The 27,084-nt window shown below is 37.0% G+C and overlaps 1 protein-coding gene across 1 annotated transcript; it reads right to left on the bottom strand.

Moving 5' to 3' along the window:
• Positions 1–9,029: 9,029 nt before the first annotated feature.
• Positions 9,030–25,979, bottom strand: ndufb8 (NADH:ubiquinone oxidoreductase subunit B8). Its single transcript, XM_028795503.1, has 5 exons — positions 25,850–25,979; positions 24,524–24,650; positions 22,144–22,243; positions 16,026–16,181; positions 9,030–9,183 (listed from the first exon to the last, which is right to left on the bottom strand). The coding sequence occupies exons 1-5, from the start codon at positions 25,935–25,937 to the stop codon at positions 9,091–9,093; spliced, it is 564 nt and encodes a 187-aa protein (XP_028651336.1). The 5' UTR covers positions 25,938–25,979; the 3' UTR covers positions 9,030–9,090.
• Positions 25,980–27,084: the final 1,105 nt, after the last annotated feature.

Genomic DNA, 27,084 nt, shown 5'->3' with positions numbered 1-27,084 from the left:
TCTGTCTCTCTACCAACAAATCCCAACCTGACCCACTTGTGGACCAATTTTGTTGAAATGTGGCACGTGTTTATCAAAGAAATGTGTCTAGATAGTTCCATTTTTGTTCAGATATCTCAGATAGAACACACTGTAAGAGGTTTTAAAATTTCAAAATTTTCAATTGGAAAGCAATGGTGAATTTGACAGCTTCACAATTTTAAACCGGAAAAAAGTTTTGTGCGACTTCAACTCAGGAATTCGTTTCCTTGTATCAGTTTTACCTTGAGAGTGCTTCCTTGAAATTTTATATTTTGTATATTTTCCCGTATTGCTAGTCTCGGATGCCCAATGTAAGTCAATCAGACGCCCGGAAGTGTGCGCGTGCGCAAGCCGCAGGCACAGCAGCGCCTTCTCCTGCTGCTTCAGATAAATTCACTAATAGAGGACAAAATCACTTCTCTGGAAATAGATGGAAGGAGGAAAAGTAATTAGGTAAGCATATATAAGACTGAATTAACTGAAGAGTGTTAACTGCAGATTATTATTGTGAAGAACCGACGTTATCAGACTGCAGCTAAATGGTGTATGAACTAATTAATAACACGGCAAAGGCGCCGCTGCCCTAAGTGATATAAACAAAGGACTGATTTAAACATGGACATTGGAGTCAGGAGGTGGGAGATTCCAATTACTTAAGACCCTGATTTCTGGCGCCCAGCTCCTGATCTTTTAGTCCCAGATACACAATAACGATCGTGGCAAGCCCCAGATCTTGTCCATGGTGTCCTTTTCGTATTCCCGTTATACAGTAAATCAGTTCCTTTCCAAGTTCTTGCTTTTTGATATAATTTTAACAAATTACTGTGTTTTAACTAATATTAACAGCTAGATGGGGAACTTATTTCAGTTCATTATTTTCCTTTCGTAGGATAATACTGATGCTAATTTTATGCAAGTACTGGTCATTTGGTATTAATAGATATTTTTCAATTGTTGGAGATTGGATGGTATACTTTCAAAAAGTATGTTTAAGAAAATTGAACAATAATTCGTCACAGACCCTCCAGCAGTAACATATATCAATCGGTGCCATTTGTAATTCACTTGAATTGCAGTCTCCTGTATATGAAAGCTATTGAGCCACCACAAGCCTGTTGAGCTCCGTTTTTAGCTCCATAGTAAAGTGCTGCTAAAAAAGCACGTGTTTAAATGTAGCCGACCAACAAATGTAATTGCATTCTGTCACCGTTTTTGACTTTTGAATGTGACCCATTATTACAAAACAATTTAATAATCATGAATGTAATGACTAACTCCTGGATAAAGTAAATAAAAGATGTGAAATACTTTGAATGTCGTATCAGTTAACTTGGTCGCCGAACGCACCTGAACGTTACGCCGTTTACAGAAATATCACAAAAGGCAGAGATAAACTGAATGAAGTACTGAAAGACAAGTTTTTCCACTAAAAGAAAAGCTAGTAGCCGCACCGATTTTTGTTCACTTTGCCTTTTTATTAAAGTCACCATTTGATGATGAGCACACAGATGAGAACTTAATAAATAATAATCATTTTCTCACTACTCAAAGCACTACCACACAGGGAGGACCCGGGACGTGACCCCATGATCTCTTTACTGCGAGGCAATAGCGCTACCGCTGCCAAAGTAAATTAGCAGCTCTTCTGTCGGACACTTTGTTATTTGGACAATTTCCGGAACAAATCTGGTGAACGCACACTATATTTTCTCATAGTTTTAATTTTCTTTTTTAATTTTAAGATCTTCATGTTCTTGCTTAATTGCTTTTAAATAACTAACTATCCTTGCTTCTCTAAATAAGCCACCGGAATCTAAACTGATTGGGCTGTTACATGTAAACCAGCCTAAGTCAAAGGAAAGGAAATGTGGTATGGCTGAGGAGTTCTGGACAGGTTTAATTTTTTTGTGTTGGGGATTTATTTTCTGTTGCTGTTACTACAGGTTTACACTGAGCATTCCTATTTCCTCCTATAGGCCTGAATGCTCAAATAACTGAAAAATACAAATTGTCTAGTGTGTTTATGTATGAGACTGGCCTGTGATAGATTGACTGGCACCACTTCTATCAATGATTTCCTGCTTGTGCCTACATCAACTATACTGATCTCCACTACACTATAATAGTTAACATGTTTTTCAATAAAAAAGATGGAAATAAAAAAAAGAGTAAAATCAAAGTTTGCCTGGCTGGAACTTTAATAAATGATCCAATTATACATAGGGTGGTGCAGTGGGCTAGTGTCTAAGGGACGGGACATTAAATCACAAGGATGACAGATAATTTCCACATCTGACTTTGTGACCCTGACAACCTAATCTGCCTATACTCCAAAATCTCTTAAGTCTCTTTGGGTAATACACATATGCCAAAAACATAATAAAGAGTTGCCACTTACTTGTTACACCTTCCTTGATTGATTACATAGTAATACAGTGCATCCGGAAAGTATTCACAGCGAATCACTTTTTCCACATTTTGTTATGTTACAGCCTTATTCCAAAATGGATTAAATTCATTTTTTTCCTCAGAATTCTACACACAACACCCCATAATGACAACGTGAAAAAAGTTTACTTGAGATTTTTGCAAGTGTATTAAAAATAAAAAAATTGAGAAAGCACATGTACATAAGTATTCACAGCCTTTGCCATGAAGCTCAAAAGTGAGCTCAGGTGCATCCTGTTTTCCCTGATCATCCTTGAGATGTTTCTGCAGCTTAATTGGCGTCCACCTGTGGTAAATTCAGTTGATTGGACATGATTTAGAAAGGCACACACCTGTCTATGTAAGGTCCCACAGTTGACAGTTCATGTCAGAGCCCAAACCAGGTATGAAGTCAAAGGAATTGTCTGTAGACCTCTGAGACAGGATTGTCTCGAAGCACAAATCTTGGGAAGGTTACAGAAAAATTTCTGTAGCTTTGAAGGTCCCAATGAGCACAGTAGCTTCCATCATCCGTAAGTGGAAGAAGTTCGAAACCACCAGGACTCTTCCTAGAGCTGGCCGGCCATCTAAACTGAGCAATCGGGGGAGAAGGGCCTTAGTCAGGGAGGTGACCAAGAACCCAATGGTCACTCTGTCAGAGCTCCAGAGGTCCTCTCTGGAGAGAGGAGAACCTTCCAGAAGGACAACCATTTCTGCAGCAATCCACCAATCCAGGCTTGTATGGTAGAGTGGCCAAATGGAAGCCACTCCTTAGTAAAAGGCACATGGCAGCCCGCCTGGAGTTTGCCAAAAGGCACCTGAAGGACTCTCAAACCATGAGAAAGAAAATTCTCTGGTCTGATGAGACAAAGATTGAACTCTTTGGTGTGAATGCCAGGCGTCATGTTTGGAGGAAACCAGGCACCACTCATCACCAGGCCAATACCATCCCTACAGTGAAACATGGTGGTGGCAGCATCATGCTGTGGGGATGTTTTTCAGCGGCAGGAACTGGGAAACTAGTCAGGATAAAGTTAAAGATGACTGCAGCAATGTACAGAGACATGCTGGATGAAAACCTGCTCCAGAGCACTCTTGACCTCAGACTGGGGCGACGGTTCATCTTTCAACAGGACAACGACCCTAAGCACACAGCCAAGATATCAATGGAGTGGCTTCAGGGCAACTCTGTGAACGTCCTTGAGTGGCCCAGCCAGAGCCCAGACTTGAATCCAATTGAACATCTCTGGAGAGATCTTAAAATGGCTGTGCACCAACGCTTCCCATCCAACCTGATGGAGCTTGAGAGGTGCTGCAAAGAGGAATGGGCGAAACTGGCCAAGGATAGGTGTGCCAAGCTTGTGGCATCATATTTAAAAAGACTTAAGGCTGTAATTGCTGCCAAAGGTGCATCAACAAAGTATTGAGCAAAGGCTGTGAATACTTATGTACATGTGATTTCTCAGTTGTTTTATTTTTAATAAATTTGCAAAAAACTGAAGTAAACTTTTTTCATGTTGTCATTATGGGGTGTTGTGTGTAGAATTCTGAGGAAACAAATTAATCCATTTTGGAATAAGGCTGTAACATAACAAAATGTGGAAAAAGTGATGCGGTGTGAATACTTTCCGGATGCACTGTATATGCAGACTTTGTTTTTAAAGCGGGCATGGATTGGTTGACTGTTTAGAACTGTTCAAAGACTAAAGACTTAATGTTACTAGACTGAGACATGGACATGAGCACCTGGTGCAGTAACAATACGAGGAACAGCATCTGTTCTGGATTTTTAATTTATACACAACTATTTAATGCACATATCTGAGAACTGGCCACCATTAAAAATTCCAAACAATGGCAATCCAGTAGTCAGAAACACAGCTCTGGTGAACAGGGCTGATTAATCATTTACAGTATATGAATTACAGACAAGCTAGCTAACTACTCAATACATCAATTTGGGATGCCAAAGGAGGCATAAGAGAAAATACCATGTACTGTACTTGTCCTGAATGAATTATACTAATTGATGAGACAGGTTCTAGTCCCCTCAGAGGACAACAAAGAAGTGCGTTGGTATCAGAGCAGAAACAAAAAATTGGTAAAGGTTCAAACAAATTCCTGTTGAGGATTTGCTTTGTCTTTTCATGACAATCACTTGATTGCTTGCTAAACAGTACTGCAACATTCAAATGGCTCTGGGGAATTGACTGCTAATCAGATCCATCCTTTTACACCAGTATAATACACCAGTGCTCATTCACAAATATATATATCCATATGTGTATATATTTTATACAAATAAAGTACACAAATAAAGAAAACATTGAAATAAGTGATTATTTAGATTCTAATTGTGGAAAAAAAATGTTAAGTCCCATTTACCATTTATATGTACCTATAACATGTACAGTATATTTAGTGTAAAAGGTTTGTGCATTGCTCCCAAAGTGATGGGTCCCTTGCAGAACTTTGTCTTATAAACAGAAAGAAAAGTGAAACTTTGCTAGCCCATTAAAGCTACCATCACTCTTCTTCAGTACTAGAAAGCAACACCACTGGACTGCTCAATGTAATATGTTGTTTCCTAAACACCTTTATGTTGCATGTGAAAGCATACATATTTTAAAGACAATGTGGTAGATATTAATAAGCATTACAGGCCACAATTTGTTTCCTCCATGTTTATCCACCTGCTTTTACAAATCCCATGCCAAATGGCATATAACAGAGACATATGCATTGCAAGGTGCACTGCAAATGTTAACGCTGTGGTCTACAGTAGTACCCAAACGTTTTGGCAGTGACACAAATATGTTTTGCAAACCTTGCTGCTTCAGCATTTTCAGATTATTTTTTTACGTTTCTATGGTATATTGAAGAACAATTATAAACATTTCATAAATTTGAAAGGCTTTTATTGGTAAATATCCATCCATTTTCCAACCCGCTGAATCCGAACACAGGGTCACGGGGGTCTGCTGGAGCCAATCCCAGCCAACACAGGGCACAAGGCAGGGAACCAATCCTGGGCAGGGTGCCAACCCACCGCAGTATTGGTAAATATATCAAATTAATATAAACAGTCAATATTTACAGTGTTGACCCTTCTTCATAACTTCTGCAGTTCACTCTGGCATGCTGGATATCAACTTCTGGGGCAAATCCTGACTGATGGTGATCCATTCTTGTCTTTTTAGTGCTTGGAGTTGATCATAATTTGTGGGCTTCTGCTTGTCTACCCACTTTTTGGGAAATGACCACAGGTTCTCAGTGAGTTTAAGATTTGGGAAGTTTCCTGGCCACGGGTCCAAACTTTCAATGTAATGATCTCCGAGACACTTTGTTATCACTTTTGCCTTGTGACATGGTGGTCCATCATGCTGGAAAATACACAGATCATCACCAAATTGTGCCTGGATTGTTGGAAGAAGTTGCTCTTGGAGTACATTTTGATATCATTCTTTATTTATGGCAATGTTCTTGGGCAAAATTGTAAGTGGGCCCACTCCCTTGAATGACAAGCAATCCCACACATGGATTGTCTCAGGATGCTTCACTGTTTGCACGACCCAGAACTTTTTCTTCTCTGCACAATCGTTTTTCCAGATGTCCCAAATATTTGGAAGGAGGATTCATCAGCAAAAATAACTCTGCACCAGTCTTCTGCTGTCCAAACCTTGTACCTCCTGCAGAATTTCAGTCTGTCCTTCACGTTTTACTTGGAAAGAAGTGGTTTCTTTGCTGCCCTTTTCTGACACAAGGCCATTGTCCAGAAGTCTTTTCCTCACTGTGATTGCAGATGGACGTAGCGCACCTGCCTACTGCTAATACTGAGCAAGCTCTGCTCTAGTGGCAACACAATTCTGTTACTGATTCCTCAGGAGGAGACAGTCCTGGCGCTTGCTGGACACTTTTAGCTGATCATTTTGTGCCAGGGCCAAAATAAGTGAAAATGGGTTTTTGTGATTATTACTCTACCAAGACAAAACATATTGCTCTACTTTCCTCTATTGTATTATTAATATGTAGCCTTTGTCAGAATGCCTCAGATATCACAGACTTATCACTATTTATAAGGTATTATAGTATATAACTTATCCCCGGGCGGCACGGTGGTGCAGTGGGTAGCGCTGCTGCCTCGCAGTTGGGAGACCTGGGGACCCGGGTTCGCTTCCCGGGCCCTCCCTGCATGGAGTTTGCATGTTCTCCCCGTGTCTGCGTGGGTTTCCCCCGGGCGCTCCGGTTTCCTCCCACAGTCCAAAGACATGCAGGTTAGGTGGTTTGGCGATTCTAAATTGGCCCTAGTGTGTGCTTGGTGTGTGGGTGTGTTTGTGTGTGTCCTGCGGTGGGTTGGCACCCTGCCCAGGATTGGTTCCTGCCTTGTGCCCTGTGTTGGCTGGGATTGGCTCCAGCAGACCCCCGTGACCCTGTGTTCGGATTCAGCGGGTTAGAAAATAGATGGGTGGATGAACTTATCCCCACCTTCCCTCCTACATCTATAACCTCAGGCAATTAGGTGTAGTAAAAGACAAGCAGAAGTTACAACTTAAACAATGTATTATTGATAATATTCATAAAAATAACAATATGCAAAGTACATTTGAATATTGGCAACTATACAACCTGATTAAATGGTGATGTGTAGTTCAGGCAGCACACAGACTTGTTAGTTATTTAAAATGTCTCTAGTTAAAGCATTATTGGTGCTCAGCTTTCTTCAGAACAGGCCGTAAGCCTGTTCAATATGGCTGCCGAGCTGTGCTCTTCATTGTGTTGTCTTCATCATCAGAGGTTAGTAAGAGAGACAGTGTGAGGTTAAGCAAGTAAATTTAATGATGTTCTGTCCAACCCCTAGAGCCAATAGGGCATCATAGTACTTAAAGGCCTCTGAGACAAGCCAATTCCAAACAGCCATACCTCAGACCAATGGGGAAATAGAACATCTTAACACCTGCCCCCAAGACTTTAGCAGAGAAATACTCACCAAACTGGTTTAAGGCACATTCCTCCTACCCACCCCCACCCCCCCCCCATCTCTGTCGTAAAATTCAAAGAGACTCATTCCTAAAGGGGGGTAAATATGAATACTTCTCACTAATGTAACACTAAATTACACTGCTTTGCCTAAATTATAAATAAAGACATACAAAATATTTATCAAGTTATATGCAAAATCTTACATCACAACAGTGATAAAGTTAACTTTTTATGCTACTAAAGCTCTTTGCAATGAATTAATATGTATCTGATTATTATGCACAATAATATAAAAAGAATGTGAATTGCCACCACAAAAACAGAAGCCACAAATTTTGCAAAACACAACATTTGTGTCACTGCCAAAACTTTTGCCACTACTGTATATTGATTCTTTAGATTTCAATTTGTTTTAGATTGGTAGCAAAACTAGTTAATACATAAGTAAACTGTTGGATAATTGTGTCATTATACACAGGGTCTGATTAAATGATGACTACTAAATATTTACATGAAAGAAATCTTTTGTTTCTGGTAGGTCAGTGTAGTCCAGTATGTGGGACCAATTACATTTCTTTGATTATTGTAACTATCAGATGTAGCCCAACTTTAAGTACAAAGTAACTGTGGTTACAACATATCTGGTAAACAACGAATATCAAAATAAATGTTATTATCAATGCTGAAGCAGTTTAAAATTTGCCAGACTGTTTCACACACCATAAAAAACAAATTTAACAACTAAATAGTTCAGGCTTTTCCATTCTGTTTGTAAATCCAAATTAAATCATATTTCCCCATATTGTTCCCTTTTAATTTCACTTTAGCAAATATCTTTTTTAAAATATATGTTTTGCACTCTTCCTGTATTAACTACTCATTTTTGATTGTTTATAGGCCACCTATTGTATATCGCTCCTTTATGTGACAGATCTTTTCAATAAAACAAGGCATCTTCCATGCCAAATGAAAAAGTCACACAATTGCACTGCATACCTTGCATAGTAGCGTTATACAAAACAGTTTTTAGTTTACTTCAATACAAAGATACATTCCATAACCAACAGAACAATGAATGTTAAATAATAACAAACAATAGATGACAAAATTCACCATAGCAGTAGGAATGTACTAATTATGACATTCCTGAGAAAAAAAATAAAACCCCTTTAACATTCCGAAAACAGCAGACACTGAAACTCTTCTGCAATACTACTTGAACAATGGCATTTCTTGGATGTTTTTTAATCTTCAGCATGCTGTGATATATATAAGGCAGAGGAACCATTTTTTCAGTAGCTATATCGTATAATGTATCGTTAGGTCAGCTTGTAGGAACTGCAAAACTCTCAAGAAACAAGTCAGTAATTTGTCAGTCATACTGCTAGTACTGTATAGTATAGTGCTAAACAGAGCTCTAATATATACTCAGTGGTAACGCAAGGGCACAGTATGTTTCATTTGGTTTAGTTTCTGGTTAAGTGAAGTAATTCATATTCAAAGAATGATCCTGCTTAGGTAACTTAATATGAGATTAAATGCACTTATATAAATGTTTTCTTCTGATGCCATCCATGAACATATCCATACAACAGTCATGATTTGTCTTCATTCTAATAATTTATTTTTAATGCAGAGTAATACAACTAATGATCTGTCATATCAGATTTCATAATGTTTCACTTCTTCGGGCTCTTTGTTTGGGTCGCCACCTCTTTCGAGATACAGATTATTATAAGGGTACTGTTTGGGAGCCTATGAAGAAACAAAGAAAAATAGTATTACAAAGATATAGCAATGCTAATGGCCAAGGGGAAAAAAAATACTCAAATGAAGAGCTAAACGGAAAAATGAAAATTGCATTTTGACAGGCTGCCAACAGTGCTGTTTTATTCTGGACCAGACTATTGCATTTAGTTTTTCATTTCCATTGCTGTCTTCAAACCCAAATGTTTATTGCATTCACACAATGGCAAATCAGGAGTTAAGAAATATAATACAGTATTTACGATATTAGTGCAAAGAGAAAAAAATTAGTATAAAATAGAGAGAAAGATATACACATAAACATAAAACATAGCTTACTTCCAATGACAATAGGAAGGTGAAGCACCTTTAGAGTGCATAGAGAAATAGGACCCCCTAATCCTTATGTAAAAGAATACTCCACCCAAAAATATTTTTATATGTTACTTAACTCATGTAGTTTTAGTGTTAAACAAGAAAAAATTTCAAATTTCATATTTTCACGCAAAATATTAGATAATGCAATGGTGACACTGTTCTGTCCAAAGGCAAATGATCAAAAGATGTGAAAACTAAAATAAAATAAATTCTTATGTAACTTGTGTCACATAAACAATGTCTGTTATCCCCTCATATGCTCAAAATGTGCAAAATTAATGCATTATTTTTTCTAACATTAATATTTACTTCTGCCAAGTTCAGTATACAATATAAACAGTAAAGACATTCCCATAATACTGTGCATTTGAACTGAAGATCCACCCCTCCCAATCATTCACTGACCAAGACTCCAGTCTTTAATTCAAACAGATAGTATTATGGGTACAGTAAAAAAAAATCATGCATTTTGCACATTTTGAGCATACAAATGGATAACAGACATATGGATTAGGCAACATGAGTTGCAAGAATTTTTTTTCCCTCCATGGACACTTTTCACACTGTTTGCCTTTCTCTTGTTTTGCATGAAAACAATGGGTTAAAAAATTTTCTGAGCCATCAATACAAACTAAATGTGGCAAAAGATAAAAAGAATATATATAACTGTTGGGTGGAGTTATCCTTTAAAAAATGAAACGCTTTCCAAATACAAAACAAGTATCTAATCATTTCAGGAATTCTCTATGTATTGGTTAAACAAGAATACATTTGAACAAAGACACATTTATAGACTGCAATTTTATAAAATACTTCATAAAAACACAAATTTATAGTCTTTTACATAAAGAACACTAAAATAAATACTTCTCAGATGAATAAAATAATAAAACACAAATATATCTAATATTAATTAGTGGTGAAAATGACCTGAAACACCATGATAAGAGTACTATCATAATGTAATAAAAATAATAATTTCTTTTTTCTTTTTATATGTTTACAATCTATGTTCCCTTTCTTATACGACTGAAGTTAAAGAAAAAAAAATCATAGGAGTGTGAGCATTAAAATGTTTCAATCTATATTACATGCAATTGGAGAAATTCATGCTTTAATTAATTTCATTTGAATAATTTGATCTCACAAATTTATCAGATCTGGCCATTAATGATACAACTCAGGACAGACATGTGGAATATATGGAAGGTAAACTTTGACTTTTCAAGACAAGTGTGAACATTTCCCAAAGTAACAAGCAAATTCATCTATTATTTCTTCTACCCCAACCTAAAAAAAAAAAAAAAAAACCACACACACCATGTACAATAGGCAGAAACAGTTTCAGACTGAAATGGGTACTTGTTTAACTTCTACTTTCTACTTGACTTGATGAGATTATTTTGTATTAAAAGAAAACCTGAAATATATACTGTACAAGTTTTGGTACATCTTCCTTCAAGGTATTGTCTGGTAAGGGGGATAAACACAAAATATTGATTTTTCTCAATATACAATATTATATAAGCTGTCTAAACCAGATATGAATAGTCCATCTCTGGAAGTGTTGTGCATGGATGACACCCTGAAAATGCCAGCAATGCTGTATTATGTGTCCGGACTAATGTAGCATTCAAAACTATATATTCAATAATGAATATTCAAATACAAATATACACAAAAATTAATATAAATGTGGCTGCCCTGGTCTAAAGTGTGCTCTGGCCCAATTTTCATGACAATGCATACAATGCAATGCAAACAGAGGTTTCAAATAAATCTTTTTCTTCCCTGTAATAATGTAAAAATCAAACTTAACCAAAACGCTCAGCTTATCAAGAACACAGCATACTCTGTTGGAATCTCTTCAGCCAATCAAAGGTTAGCAGTAAAAGAGAGAGAGGTAAGTATGAGAGAATTTGGTGTGCCATCTATGTTATTTTAGAAGCACTGTATGTTATGCATACATGTATATTATGTATCAGAAAAGAAGGAAAAGGGATACCTGCCCTCATTGTGTTTTTATTATATCATTATGAAATATACAGCAATACTATAAAAGTACCCAATTTTTCCCCCTCACTGATTAATAACTAGCATGTAGCAATATTAACAGCATTCAAATGTTTAAAATAAGCACCATAAAAATTTAACTTTCTTATTAGAAGCAACAAACCAAACCGAACAGACCAAGCTACTCAATGCACAGTAAGTTTTCCCATCTGCAGAACTCCTAGGCACACCCAAAATATTGTGATAACATTACATCACTGTGCCCCTTCAACATCTAATACCCAGTAGTTTATGTATTAATATTGCAAACTTAACATTACTTTCAAGCCAGGTCCTGTCCTTAAAATTTCCTGTAAGGACTAAATGTCAATAAGACTAAAAAATGAATATCTAAAAAACCTAGACGGCCATCCTTGGAATTAAAACTGTCTAAACATTATCTATATATATATAAAATCCCTATGTGCGTCCAGGTGTGGGTGTCTTCTGATGAAGTGCGCATGCACGGGGCATGGTGCGTTGCGCGATATTACTGTCAGAGAAAGTTAGAGGCGTTTTACGGAAATACAAACCAGTATTACTGCAAGAGGAAATTAAAGGTACACAATACAGTGACGCATATTACAGCCACATACAAGCCAGTATTACTGTCAGAGGAGATTAAAGGCATATTACTGACGCGCACGCCTGTATTACCGCCAGAGAAAATTAAAGGTATATTACGGACGTACAAGCCAGCGGACGTACAAGACGGTATCCTTCAATGAGGGCACGCACAAAAAGGCGAGCCTCAAAAGGGTGACCTCAATTGGGCGCAGCGCGTAAATAAAGATCTGCACCTTTGTTGCTCTTCACATATTCCAGAGCCATTTGAACTAAATTATCTGCGAACGCCTTTATTCGCCGTGCTCAATTGAGGTCGCCCTTTTCGAAGCTTGCCTTTTTGTGCGCGCCCTTATTGAATAGAGCCGTACAAGACAGTATTACTGTCACAGAAAATTAAAGACACACAATGCACGGCAGCAGCCCACGAAGAACGGTCAGCTCAGCAAGTAAACATCAACAAAAGAAAGGCTGAAAGAAAGAAAAATATGACCAACAAAAAGAATGAGGGCAAAGTCCCTTGCCATTTAATATAGACTGTTCCTACTAATGTTTATGCACTACTGTTCTAGCACCCGTTATTGTAACGGGCTAAATGACTAGTATTTGTATAAGCCTCTTGTTCAATTACTATGCATTTTCTTCTACTGCACATTGTTGTTGTTGGCATGGCCTGATTTATCAATCAATCAATGGCTCAAACACCGCATACTTGGAATTCTCAATGTAAAAAAAATAAATTGTTGTTTAAGAACTGTTTTTTGCAAGTATTTGTGGAAGATTTCCAAAATAGTTCAGACATGCAGGCACTGGAAAGGTTCAAGAATTAAGTATGACAATGAACACATAAAATTAAACAGTTCAAATGACTTTTGTTTCAAAAGTTCTAGTGAAATTCACAACAAAATCAATTCACATAAAAATACGAAAAAATTGGTAATACACACAAATAACTTCTTGCTCATTATGTTTCTGTTTAAAACCTACTTACAGTTAGGTCCATAAATATTTGGACAGAAACAACTTTTTTCTAATTTTGGTTCTGTACATTACCATAATGAATTTTAAATGAAACAACTCAGATGCAGTTGAAGTGCAGACTTTCAGCTTTAACTCAGTGGGGTGAACAAAACAATTGCATAAAAATGTGAGGCAACTAAAGCATTTTTTTAACACAATCCCTTCATTTCAGGGGCTCAAAAGTAATTGGACAATTGACTCAAAGGCTATTTCATGGGCAGATGTGGGCAAGTCTGTCGTTATGTCATTATCAATTAAGCAGATAAAAGGCCTGGAGTTGATTTGAGGTGTGGTGCTTGCATGTGGAAGATTTTGCCGTGAACAGACAACATGCGGTCAAAGGAGCTCTCAATGTAGGTGAAAGAAGCCATCCTTAAGCTGCGAAAACAGAAAAAACCCATCCAAGAAATTGCTACAATATTACAAGTGGCAAAATCTACAGTTTGGTACATCCTAAGAAAGAAAGCAAGCACTGGTGAACTCAGCAACGCAAAAAGACCTGGACGTCCACGGAAGACAACAGTGGTGGATGATCGCAGAATCATTTCCATGGTGAAGAGAAACCCCTTCACAACAGCCAACCAAGTGAACAACACTCTCCAGGGGGTAGGCGTATCGATATCCAAGTCTACCATAAAGGGAAGACTACATGAAAGTAAATGCAGAGGGTGCACTGCAAGGTGCAAGCCACTCATAAGCCTCAAGAATAGAAAGGCTAGATTGGACTTCGCTAAAGAACATCTAAAAAAAAGCCAGCACAGTTCTGGAAAAACATTCTTTGTACAGATGAAACCAAGATCAACCTATACCAGAATGATGGCAAGAAAAAAGTATGGAGAAGGCGTGGAACAGCTCATTATCCAAAGCATACCACATCATCTGTAAAACACGGTGGAGGCAGTGTGATGGCTTTGGCGTGCATGGCTGCCAGTGGCACTGGGACACTAGTGTTTATTGATGATGTGACACAGAACAGAAGCAGCCGAATGAATTCTGAGGTGTTCAGAGACATACTGTCTGCTCAAATCCAGCTAAATGCAATCTTTTTGTTCACCCCACTGAATTAAAGCTGAAAGTCTGCACTTCAACTGCATCGGAGTTGTCTCATTTAAAATTCATTGTGGTAATGTACAGAACCAAAATATGAAAAAAGTTGTCTCTCTCCAAATATTTATGGACCTAACTGTATCCTAGTTACATTTCTTTAAGTTACTGTAATAACATGTTTCACGCATGTAAGCATCGGACAGGTTGCACAAGTTTGAGCATGACTAAAATAGTTATGGGGACTTTTTTCTTTTTTTTTAGCAGGCTATGAGAAGCCTTAATGTTACCAGTGACAACTTTAGGGAGTCTTTTTTCTTCTATTTCAACACTGGATATTAAATGGGGTAATTTCTGGTGCCCCAGCCCTTTATCTGTTTTTGTTCTTTTATTTGACTCATGACATCATTATACATTAGATGTATACATACAGTGCCCTCCATTTTTTTTTAATTTACCCCTCTGCTACACTGTCTAAAATTACAAATAAAAAAATTCAGATATGATTAAAGTGTACATTCACTAAAGCAGTCATATTTAGTACTTTATTACATATCCCTTGTATGCAATGACTGCTTGATGTCTGTGATTCACAGACATTACTTATTATCTTCTTTGGTTTGCATTTTGTAGCATGGCCTCTGTATTTCTGTTCATGAACTCGACTGCACACAGTAGTCTCGTGACACATCCATATTTGCTTCCTAACAATGGTTTTTGATCTGTTGGACAGGCATTTGGAGCTTTTTCTTTACTATAGTGAGGACTCTTCTGTCATCAGCAGTAGAGGCCTTCCTTGGCCTACCAGCCTCTTTGCGACTACTGAGCTCACCAGAGCGTTCTTTCTTCTTAATTAATTACATTCCAGTTGATTTAGGTAATCCTTCTTGTTTATAGAAGCCTCACAATAGCTTCTTTGAGTTTCAATGGCACAGCTCTTATCCTCATGTTGAACAATGACATCTACAAACTCCACAGGGTAAAAGCAAGCCTATGTATCTTATGCCTGCACTTATGAATCAATGAAGAACACTCGAGTAATCACAAACATCTGTGACGGCAAATGTCCCAAAAGTTTAAGTGCCCTAGTGCCATGTATAAAAAGTGTTGCAATTTCTTTGTGGTGTGACCAAAATGAAAGGCAAATACCTTTAAATTAAAGTCTTCAATGTGCACTCTAATTATGTCTGAATTCTTTGATTTGAAATTTTAAACTGTGGAGCAGAGGTATAAATCAAGGAAAAATTGGTCTTTACTTCAAACATTATGGAGGGCACTGTATATACACTGCGCTATGACAGTCAGAAACTCTATGTCTCTATACCATTCCATTTGCAAGCAAACAACGTAATCTACCTAAATGATCTTAGTCAGACAGAATTTTGCCAAGGATACCCGAGATTTAAACCTTTCTGAAGTCAATCCAAAGAGTTAATTTTACCATGCCTACTTTCAGTCCTGTGGTTCTGACTAAATTATTTTCTTTCAGCATCCAAATTATTATTATTTTTTTTATGAGCAGTTGTCCAGTCTTTGTATGGAGTTAGTCCCTTTGATGTTAAGGGGTGAGCCAATCTCTTTAACAAAATATGGTAAGCAATTATACACACCTTACTGACCTTTAATAATTAATAAAACCATATGTATATGCTTTTTAATTATTTAAGAATTCAATTTCAAAATGTTTTACTCAAGTTGTTTTTGCAAATTATTCCAATAGAAAATAACATGTGAAAATACAGCAGATAGCATATCATATTACAATTTTATATATTTACATAATAAATACTTACCACAGGCTGATATGCTGGAAATTTTTCACCAAGCCAGAACATGAAGAGCATAACGCCAATGAATCCAAATAACTGCATACACATTTTGTTCCAAGGGACAGGACTAGGTGATGTATCAACTCTGTTTCTAATGTACATATCAAAATGCCAATGCATCTGTAAATAAAATAGAATTATTTAAATGTAAAACAATACTTTTTTTAGCTAAGCTTGTGAAAAAGACTTAAATACTAATATAAAATTTTAAACCAACCTGTAGATATAAATGGGTACCGCAACTTTAATGGACAGTTCTAATGTATGGTATTAAAGTTTTATATGCAAGTCTTTAATTACAATTAGGTCCGTAAATATTTGGCCAGAGACAACTTTTTTCAAATTTTGGTTCTGTACATTACCACAATGAATTTTAAATGAAACAACTCAGATGCAGTTGAAGTGCAGACTTTCAGCTTTAATTCAGTGGGGTGAACAAAACGATTGCATAAAAATGTGAGGCAACTAGAGCATTTTTTAACACAATCCCTTCATTTCATGGGCTCAAAAGTAATTGGACAATTGACTCAAAGGCTATTTCATAGGCAGGTGTGTGCAAGTCTGTTGTTATGTCATTATCAATTAAGCAGATAAAAGGCCTGGAGTTGATTTGAGGTGTGGTGCTTGCATGTGGAAGATTTTGCTGTAAACAGACAACATGCGGTCAAAGGAGCTCTCCATGTAGGTGAAAGAAGCCATCCTTAAGCTGCGAAAACAGAAAAAACCCATCCGAGAAATTGCTACAATATTACGAGTAGCAAAATCTACAGTTTGGTACATCCTGAGAAAGAAAGCAAGCACTGGTGAACTCAGCAATGCGAAAAGACCTGGGGCCTCATGTATAAACGGTGCGTACGCACAGAAATGTTGCGTACGAACCTTTCCACGCTCAAATCGCGATGTATAAAACCTAAACTTGGCGTAAAGCCACGCACATTTCCACGGTAACTCATACCTTGGCGTACGCAATTTCTCCGCTCGGTTTTGCAGACTGGCGGCACCCAGCGTCAAAGCAGTGCTACTGTTCCTGTGTGGTTACTCTTTCTTAGATCCACATCCACGGCGGCGGCTTTGTCAAATACACTGAAATTAACCGCATATCGTTCATAAATTTAATGCATCTGATTGTAATTAACCTGTAACAATATAATGGTCCACAGAATGGTCAAACTACTGTTCCTGTGTGCTCATCCTTTCTTTCTTAGCTCCACATTCCTGACGCGGCTTTATAAATACACTGAAATTAACTGCATATTGTTTATTAGTGTAATGCATCTGATTGTAATTAACCTGCTGCAATATAATGGGCCAGGGAATAGCCATAGTATTCCAAATACCATAACTGCTTTAGCGTTGTAACTCTCACTGCATCTTCTTCTTCTTTCAGCTGCTCCCGTTAGGGGTTGCCACTGCGGATCATCTTTTTCCATATTACTCTCACTGCACCACTCGGAGTATTTATATCACTGTATCTGAGTGTGAATCACAGCAGCAGATGATCGGAAAGAGAATGATCGGTATATAGTTTCAAGTACACACTACCTCAACCACGGCAAAAAGCGTCAAACCCTTTCCTGTACGGACCTCGCGTTTCAGAAACAGTTTCATCCCATGAACTATAAACGCACTCAATCACCTCACTGTAAACTTGCACTACAGTTATAATATTGCACAACCTGCGCTACTTTATAAAGCGCGTATGATGACAATATCATTTTTAAGATGAAATGCAGCAAAATATGTTGCTTACAGTATACAGATAAAACTTTAACTTCATTTAAATAATCTGTATTGTTAATAAATAAACATGTGAGGACACGGTGCCGCAGCGTATAGCTGGTTCAAGGATAGCTCCTGCCTTGCGCTGTATTCTTGCTGGTGCTGACGCGACACTGGAAGGATAGACGAATAGAATAATTAAACATGTACTACGAAGATATTTCAATGTTCCTTAAAAGTTTTGAAGAATCGGCGTTCTAAGCTTACAAATGGCTTAACGTCTATTACAGAGCTGATTGTGTGGCGATTGGAGAAAGAAAAGTAAGGACAGGAATTGGAGGTTAGTACGTTTGAAAGAGACAGTACTTCTGTAATAAATTATTTCATCGAAGGTCACACATGGTGCAGCAAGCCTCTTGCGTGAGATATGAACAATCACTGCATCACCGTGTTCCCATGTTTAATAACATGCTTTCATTCCTATCATCATGAAAATGATATCACGTATACATCTCAGTATTTTAATTATTCAGAGAGCTGTAATCTCTCGAATGTAATGCATTCTGTGCCCTGTCGGAGAAAGAGAAAGAACGGAAGCACGTAGTGATTCACACACATAGAGCACATAGAAGATCAAACACAGAAAAAAGCATTTAACATGCTACTTGAGAAACTAGTAAAATAAACGATTTTAAGATGAAGTTTATGATGTTCTACTTTAATGGCAAAATAAACAACGTGATTAAAGTGGAAATTTCGAGAATAAAGTTGACATTTCGTGCTTTTTCCCCACTGTGTGCCTTTTTTTTGTCTGTACCCTAATAAGCTTTCATATGACACTCAGACGGTGGGCTACGACTCGCCTTTTCACAGCGACTTTGATATGTGATTTCTTTTTTATTTCGGGCACTGTGCGACTTTGTGAAGTTGAGCCTTCGAGTTTCTCCGACACTCTGTCACTCGATCAGCTTCCTTTTGTTGATTATACCACTGTTTAAACCAACAAATAGTACGTTTTTCCTTTGCCTCCACTTGGTATTCGCTGAAATTCTTATATTTTCTCCCGTGCTTTTCCCATTGTCTTTTCACAGAAGGCTATTTATATTGATTTGCATATTCAAAGAGGCGTAATTCTGGGAGGAGTTGGGGCGGGACAGAAGGCGCGTGCACGTGCGTTACTTTTCACGCAAATCGGGATTTATGTAGTAGAAGAACGTGAAAGTATGCGTGCGCACAGATTCCTGCATCTGGATTTTTCTGTGCGTACGCACAATCCCGCTTTTGTGCTTACGCCATGTTATAGTGCGAGTTCTACGCACGGCGTTATACATGAGGCCCCTGGGGCCTCATGTATAAACGGTGCGTACGCACAGAAATGTTGCATAAGAACGTTTCCACGTTAAAATCGCGATGTATAAAACCTACACTTGGCGTAAAGCCACGCACTTTTCCACGGTACCTCATACCCTGTCGTACGCAAGTTCTCCGCTCGGTTTTGCAGACTGGCAGCACCCAGCGTCAAAGCAGTGCTACTGTTCCTGTGTGGTTACCCTTTCTTAGATCCACATCCACAATGGCGGCTTTATCAAATACAATGAAATTAACAGCATATCGTTCATAAATTTAATACACCCAATTGTAATTAACCTGTACCAATATAATGGTCCACAGAATGGTCAAAATATTCTAAATACCGTAACTACTTTAGCATTGTTACTCTCACTGCACCTTCTTCTTCTTCTGTCAGCTACTCCCGTTAGGGGTTGCCACAGCGGATCATCTTTTTCCATATTACTCTCACTGCACCACAGTATTTATATCACTGTATCTGAGTGTGAATCACAGATCTACAGCAATTGCAAAGAGAATTATCGGTATATAGCATCAAGCACTCGCTGCCTCAGCCATTCGTTATTTGAACTGCTCTCATCTGACCAACGCTTCACAGACTTTCCTGTTCGGACCTCGTAGTTCACAAACAGTTTCATCCCAAGAACTATACACGCACTCAATCAGTCCATCAAGTGCTCCTTGTAAAACTGTTTGTACTTACAAGTTACCGTGAGGTAATTGTAGTTATGATACAGTTATAATCTTGCACAACCTAAGCCACTTTATAAAGCGCATATTTACATATGATGACGATATCATTTTTAAGATGAAATGCAGCAAAATATGTTGATTATATTATACAGATTAAAACTTTAACTACATGGTTCCGCAGCGCTAGCGAGCTTGAGCTTTGTTCATGGTTTGTTCCTGCATCACGCTGTATTCATGCTGTGGTTGGTGCGACACTGGGAGGCAGATAGATAGAATAATTAAACATTATGAAGATATTTTGATGTTCCTTAAAAGTTTTGAAGAATCAGCGTTCTAAGCTTACAGATGGCTCAACGTCTATTACAGAGCTGATTGTGTGGCGATTGGGTATTTGGAGAAAGAAAAGTAAGGACAGGAATTGTGGGGTTAGAACGCTTGAAAGAGACAGTACTTCTGTAATAAAGCATTTCATTGAAGGTCACGCATGGCGCAGCAAGCATCTTGCTGTAAGACATGAACAATCACTGCGCCACCGTGTTTCCATGTTTAATAAAATGCTTTAACTCAAATCTTCATGAAAATGATATCACGTATACTTCTCAGTATTTTAATTATTCAGAGAGCTGTAATATTATGAACGTAATGGATTCTGTGTCCTGTTGGAGGAAGAGCACGTAGTCTATGTAGGCTACGAGTCACCTTTTCCCGCGTCTTTGATATGTGACAAGTTTTTTATTTCGGGCACTGTGCGACTTTGTGAACTTGAGCTTTCGAGTTTCTCTGAAACACTATGTCACTCGATCAACTTCCTTTTGTTGCTTACATAACCGTTTAAACCAACAAATAGTACGTTTTTCTTTGCCTCCATTTGGTATTCGCTGAAATTCTTCTATTTTTCCTCGTACTTTTGCCATTGCCTTTTCACAGAACGCTGGTCTTAAGGGCTATTTATATTGATTTGCATATTCAAAGAGGCATAATTCTGGGAGGAGTTGGGGTAGGACAGCAGGCGCGTGCACGTGCATTTATTTCCACGCTGAGCGGGATTTATGTAGCGGAAGAACACGGAAGTTGGCGAACGCACAGATTCCTGCATCTGGATTTTTCTGTGTGTAAGCACATTTCGGCTTTTGTGCTTACGTCGTGTTATAGTGCGAATTCTACTCACGGCGTTATGCATGAGGCCCCTGGACGTCCACGGAAGACAACAGTGGTGGATGATCGCAGAATCATTTCCATGGTGAAGAGAAACCCCTTCACAACAGCCAACCAAGTGAACAACACTCTCCAGGGGGTAGGCGTATCAATATCCAAGTCTACCATAAAGAGCAGACTGCATGAAAGCAAATACAGAGGGTGCACTGCAAGGTGCAAGCCACTCATAAGCCTCAAGAATAGAAAGGCTAGATTGGACTTTGCTAAAGAACATCTAAAAAAAAGCCAGCACAGTTCTGGAAAAACATTCTTTGGACAGATGAAACCAAGATCAACCTATACCAGAATGATGGCAAGAAAAAAGTATGGAGAAGGCGTGGAACAGCTCATTATCCAAAGCATACCACATCATCTGTAAAACACAGTGAAGGCAGTGTGATGGCTTGGGTGTGCATGGCTGCCAGTGGCACTGGGACACTAGTGTTTATTGATGATGTGACACAGGACAGGAGCAGCCGAATGAATTCTGAGGTGTTCAGAGACATACTGTCTGCTCAAATCCAGCTAAATGCAGTCAAATTGATTGGGCGGCGTTTCATGATACAGATGGACAATGACCCAAACCATTCAGCCAAAGCAACCCAGGAGTTTATTAAAGCAAAAAAGTGGAAAATTCTTGAATGGCCAAGTCAGTCACCCGATCTTAACCCAACTGAGCATGCATTTGACTTGTTGAAGACTAAATTTCGGACAGAAAGGCCCACAAACAAACAGCAACTGAAAGCCGCTGCAGTAAAGGCCTGGCAGAGCATTAAAAAGGAGGAAACCCAGCATCTGGTGATGTCCATGAGTTCAAGACTTCAGGCTGTCATTGCCAGCAAAGGGTTTTCAACCATGTATTATAAATTAACATTTTATTTACAGTTATTTAATTTGTCCAATTACTTTTGAGCCCCTGAAATGAAGGGATTGTGTTAAGAAAATGCTTTAGTTGCCTCACATTTTTATGCAATCGTTTTGTTCACCCCACTAAATTAAAGCTGAAAGTCTGTTTCATTTAAAATTCATTGTGGTAATGTACAGAACCAAAATTAGAAAAAAGTTGTCTCTGTCCAAATATTTATGGACCTAACTGTATATTAATATTTAGCTCTCAAATAAATACCGGTTCTCCCCAGTTTCTCCTCAGATCTGGATGATCCCACAAATACCATGGATCTCTTTCTTGCTGTGATTTATCTGGAAGTTTTGGGTAGTCTCCATACCTTGGAAAGAAATACATATCTTTAACCATATGTGTTGTTTAAATATTAATATCCTGCATAAAAATAACACATTACGATTTAAAGTATTACAGAAAAAAATGAAAGTGGTAGAAGTATAAAACCAATGGTGGCCACACTTCTTGTCCAATTACAGAACACATAAATATTCTTCAATTCAGATCCCCTTCACGAAAGATTAAAGTTCAACATGACCTGATTAAAAAACAGCATAATGCAAGATATTTAACAGCAGCAACAAACATAGACCAAGGCTGTGAATTATATGAAATTTGTCTAATAAAAAATTATCTTGGATGTGTTGAAGACTATTACGGTAACTAATTTTTCTTCATTAACAATCAGAGAAATTGTTGGGGTAATTTCACTAGCAAAATTATGCATGAGTAACATTTAAGTCAGCAATTTTCATTTTTAACTTTCTTTTAATTTTTTAACTGGTTTTATAGGTTAAATCACAATATGTTATGAGACATGCAGATATATGTTAATTCTTGTTTAAATTAAATCTGACATTCCTACTCCTTACCATATAGAAAGCAAATAAATAATGAGATTGAATACAAACTAATCATTGACTAAACAATGATGCATCTTAAAGTTTACCAGAGGTTCATCATACTTAATTTAGGACATTGTTAATAAAATGTCAGGCAAATTCTGAATATGCTTTGAACTGTTCCTCGTAAAGTGAATTTCCTTTCTTGTAATCATTTCCCAATTTGTTATGTTAGGTGGGGTAAATTCTTCTAGTTGAGTAAAATAAGGTAATGTGCTATCAACACAAGTTACAACAACAGATTGTTTATTAAGCAGTAATGAGGTGTAATGCTAGAGAATTAGGTATTATTGTGAATCCAAACCTGTCGTCTTATAAATAAGAGAAAAAGTTATTCCATTATAGTCTGAGTGTGATAGATACCCAAATCATTTGACTGAGTGAGACAGGTGCCTCATTATAGAGTGTTGGTTCAGGAATATTTTGAAGAGAAATGTGTGTAACGTGCAATTCTGAGATGACTTCACCATGCTCAATACAAATTAATGAAGACTATTTTATCTATAGCTAAACTCAAACTTTCTTAAAGGATATTATAACTATTTAAGACAGTGGATATATAATGCATTAACTGCATATGTCAATCAGTTTGTCTCTTCTACAGAAATGGCAGGGTGACTTAATAAACTGAAAAAGCAATACTTATGGGTGTACATTTTTATTGTCAGAATATTTACCAAAGTATTCCTGGTAATTCAAATGAATAAATCCACATAAGACCCACTTATGAATATTTATCCTAGTTTTCCTAAGTGCTCAGTGTAACAATCATGTTACCACAGCTAACAAAGTGAGGCTTACTTAAATTATCAAAAATGTACTATGACATTATTCTGTTATAAGGTTTCACATTTATTAGGTATAAATGCAATTAAAACAGCTACGATTTCCCAATTTCCAGCTTACAAAAAAAGAAAGGTTTATACTTTTTGTTATCTGGCCAAGTGGAATTAAAAATTGATGCCAATAAGGAAAGACTGAAGGAGGATGGTGGCAATGGAATACAGTCTTGGCCAAATTAAATAAATAAAATAGGAATTATAAAATAATGACATGAATAAGGGCAATGAAACGCATACAAATGAGATATAAAATTGAAGAAAAAAAAACTAAACAGAAGTTTTCTAATTATTATGAAATAGGGTTTGCACTTTTATTTCTATAATGTACTTGCGATAACTTTAACAGCTGTACTTATTTTAGAAACGGCTTTAAGTTTTTACGCTCTGTGCTATTTAATTATGGTGCCTATTTTCATTATGGTTTTGTCATGTTCAAAACTACAGTATATGAGACTGGCAGGGCTGAACACGATCTCATTATAATACAGACACTTTTTAAAATAGTATTAGGACAATAAACAAAGAAACTCAATTACTAATTGATGACTTTTCAGTCACTATAAGTAAAACATTCCCTGCAATATGTAGTACTAAAAACAAATTCCTAGGATAATCATCAAGGCAGAGAATTTTATTTAAATAATATATTTTATTGGGTGACTACAAATAAACATATACACATTTTCAAATATATTTTATGATAAGGCAGACATTGTAGCACAAAACAATTGTACACTTAATTTACTATATATTGCACCTCTCAAATTAAAGGCAGTGTCAAATTGTTTTATCTGATTAACTATTAATTTCCAATCGAAAATTTTCTACAATAGCACAATGACTGCATTAAAAAACACATACCCCATTCCATCATCTGGATAAGGCTCGTAGTCTTCCACCCTCATATTGTACTTTTTAGCAGCAGCTGCTCTCTCCTCCGGTGTTTTGGGGTATGGTCCAGGGAGCATACTCTTGGATACACCAGAGGCTGAAAAAAATAAACATTGAAAAAAAGACATTTTATGCTCACAAGACTCATAAGGCTCATATGAACACTATGAAATTATTTCCAGACTCACTGCTACGAGAAAAAAACCATATATGATATACTGTTAATTGCGTCTTGATGTCTAGTTATACAAGATATCGAGCGGACTATATTTTGTGCATTAAATTACATGCTTAATTATAAACGGTAAATTAACAGGTCTATTTAGCAAACCTGATCAGAAATAACTGCAAGCCATGCCAACTGACCCCAGAGGTTCACCCCCCAATGGGATACAAGGGGTCAAAGTTACTCCTTTTCACAAAACTTCAAAAAAACGGGGATCAGGTATTGAGGGCATGTGGAGTGTCGTTTTATGCCATTTCAAAGTTGCTGAATATTTTTGATATTTGATTGTTTATTGGTGGTTGTAGCCCTCTTAAGAGCCATTCCAAGAACGTTACAATGACAAATTTCCAACATAAGCATTTGAGCTTTTAGACTGTTTCAAGGCCGGCGATTATGAATATGGTGTTATTTTTGATCTTTTACTTGGTGATCTAGCCCTCTCTGGACCTCTATCGGAAGGCGACAAATTCAATATCTAAAATCGTGAATACTTAGTCTTCTAAACCGTCAAACTGAAGCAAACATTTTAATATATGAAATATATGACGCAACTATTCTTATCTATTATGTACTTGTACTCACTACATTTCTTATCAACACAAATAACAGAGGTTTACACTAGTCCAGACTTTTTATGCTAACAAATGTTCTTAATTTTATATAACTTAAGTCAAAAAAATGTCAAATAAAAATGACAGACATTTTCTTCGTCAGCAAGCACATTTCAAAATCTTTAAATTTCGCATCCCAGTCAAGATAATACACAGTATAATATAATAGACCAGAAATGTCAATTCCCTTACCCATCGTCCATGTTTGCAGTCAACAACAAACACGAATTCCAATTTTCTATCATTTTCAGATCAACGAGTATTTACAAATAGTAACCACCACATTAATGAGATTAAAGTTATGTTTTGTTTTTTTAATAATGTTATTTTCCTTTCCGTAATGCAAACCTTTCCAAGGTTAAAGCAAACAACATCAACTATTCATACATTGTGGTTCTAATGAAAATGTAGTTATGTTGAAAGATTTAAGAATTATAAATAATTTAAATAATAACTGACCTGCTCTAGCACTTGACAAGAACGATGTAATCCCAGTGACATTCTTGCGTAAAAGCGTCTGAAACAGTCTGTTTCTGAGGGCCGCCATACTGTCAGTGACTAATGGGCGGGGCAAAAGGACGCGAACGTGCAAAAGTAATTTCGTGGTGATTTACGGGTCGCTCGAAGGACAAAATTTATATGAAAGAAAGAAAGAAGGAACTCACGCTATCATTCATCCGTTTTCTAATTTCGCTTCATTTTGAGAATGGTCGAAGGGTCGTCGGTGCCTATCCCAGCAAGTATAGAGCACAAGGCAGGAACAATCCAAGGACAGAGCACCAGTCTGTCGTTGGGCGATCATATTTTCTTGATATCCCAAATATAAAACACTAAAAGCATTAATTTTATAAACAGTTACGAAATTAGAACTTTCACAGGCGTGATATTCATTTTTATGATTAAATATTTTCTCATTACAGGATAAACAATTAAATACTATTTTTCTACTCATAAATATAACTTTATAGCTTTATAGGATTATCTTGCAAAACATTGATGTAGGCCACCATCAATGGATTTATGCTATTAACCACCTCTCGTGGAGCAATGCACTTAATCAGGCTATCCCGAGTATTTTTCAGATTTAATTTCAGTTCAGTTTTATTGTCCCAAGAAGGTAAGTCTGGTTGGTCAACAGGCTTTACAGAGACACCATGATATAACATTAAAACACACCACAAAGAACACCTCCATTAAAAATAAACTTAAAATAAATACACAATGAGCATAATAGTTATGGTGAAACATTATATCAAATATATTAGACATGGAAATTAAACTAACATTTTGATTTGACTGATGAGTGGCACAAATACTAATTGTTCATCTTGTGATTTAACCCAGTGGATGTTTAGTAAAATTGAACTCATTTACAAGACTAACAGTTGTTGGAATAAAGCAGAAATGTGTCTCACAGAATACACTCTGCTTTCCATAATACTTTGTTGTTAAACAGGTTTGTTAGATTGGACTGTTGAGATTTTATTACTTTACAGTTTGATTTATTTTGTTTTGTTTATTAAAATTTCCAAACCTTGTCAGCAAAACTTAAGTAAAGAAAGACTCAATACAAGATTCATAACAGAGTGACATAATGGTAGGGCCTGCATTAAATAATGGTAATTTGTTGTGGGTGAATGGTGTTTCTTCTGAAATTAATTATAAGTTTTTAGTTTTTGTGGAAAAGACATCAC

The sequence above is a fragment of the Erpetoichthys calabaricus genome, chromosome 2 (assembly GCF_900747795.2).
Source record: "Erpetoichthys calabaricus chromosome 2, fErpCal1.3, whole genome shotgun sequence".
NCBI classification, from domain to species: Eukaryota; Metazoa; Chordata; class Cladistia; order Polypteriformes; family Polypteridae; genus Erpetoichthys; species Erpetoichthys calabaricus.
This window is presented reverse-complemented; position numbering and strand designations above follow the sequence as displayed.

Bases quoted from the DNA above. Each gene is read 5' to 3' on its own strand.
- ndufb8 (XM_028795503.1), bottom strand. From the start codon at position 25,937: ATGGCGGCCCTCAGAAACAGACTGTTTCAGACGCTTTTACGCAAGAAT. The intron at 24,651-25,849 runs GTCAGTTATTAT...TATTTTTTTCAG, and splicing joins CTTGTCAAGTGCTAGAGCAG to CCTCTGGTGTATCCAAGAGT. The intron at 16,182-22,143 runs GTATTTATTTGA...TTTTATTTACAG, and splicing joins GGAGAAACTGGGGAGAACCG to ATGCATTGGCATTTTGATAT.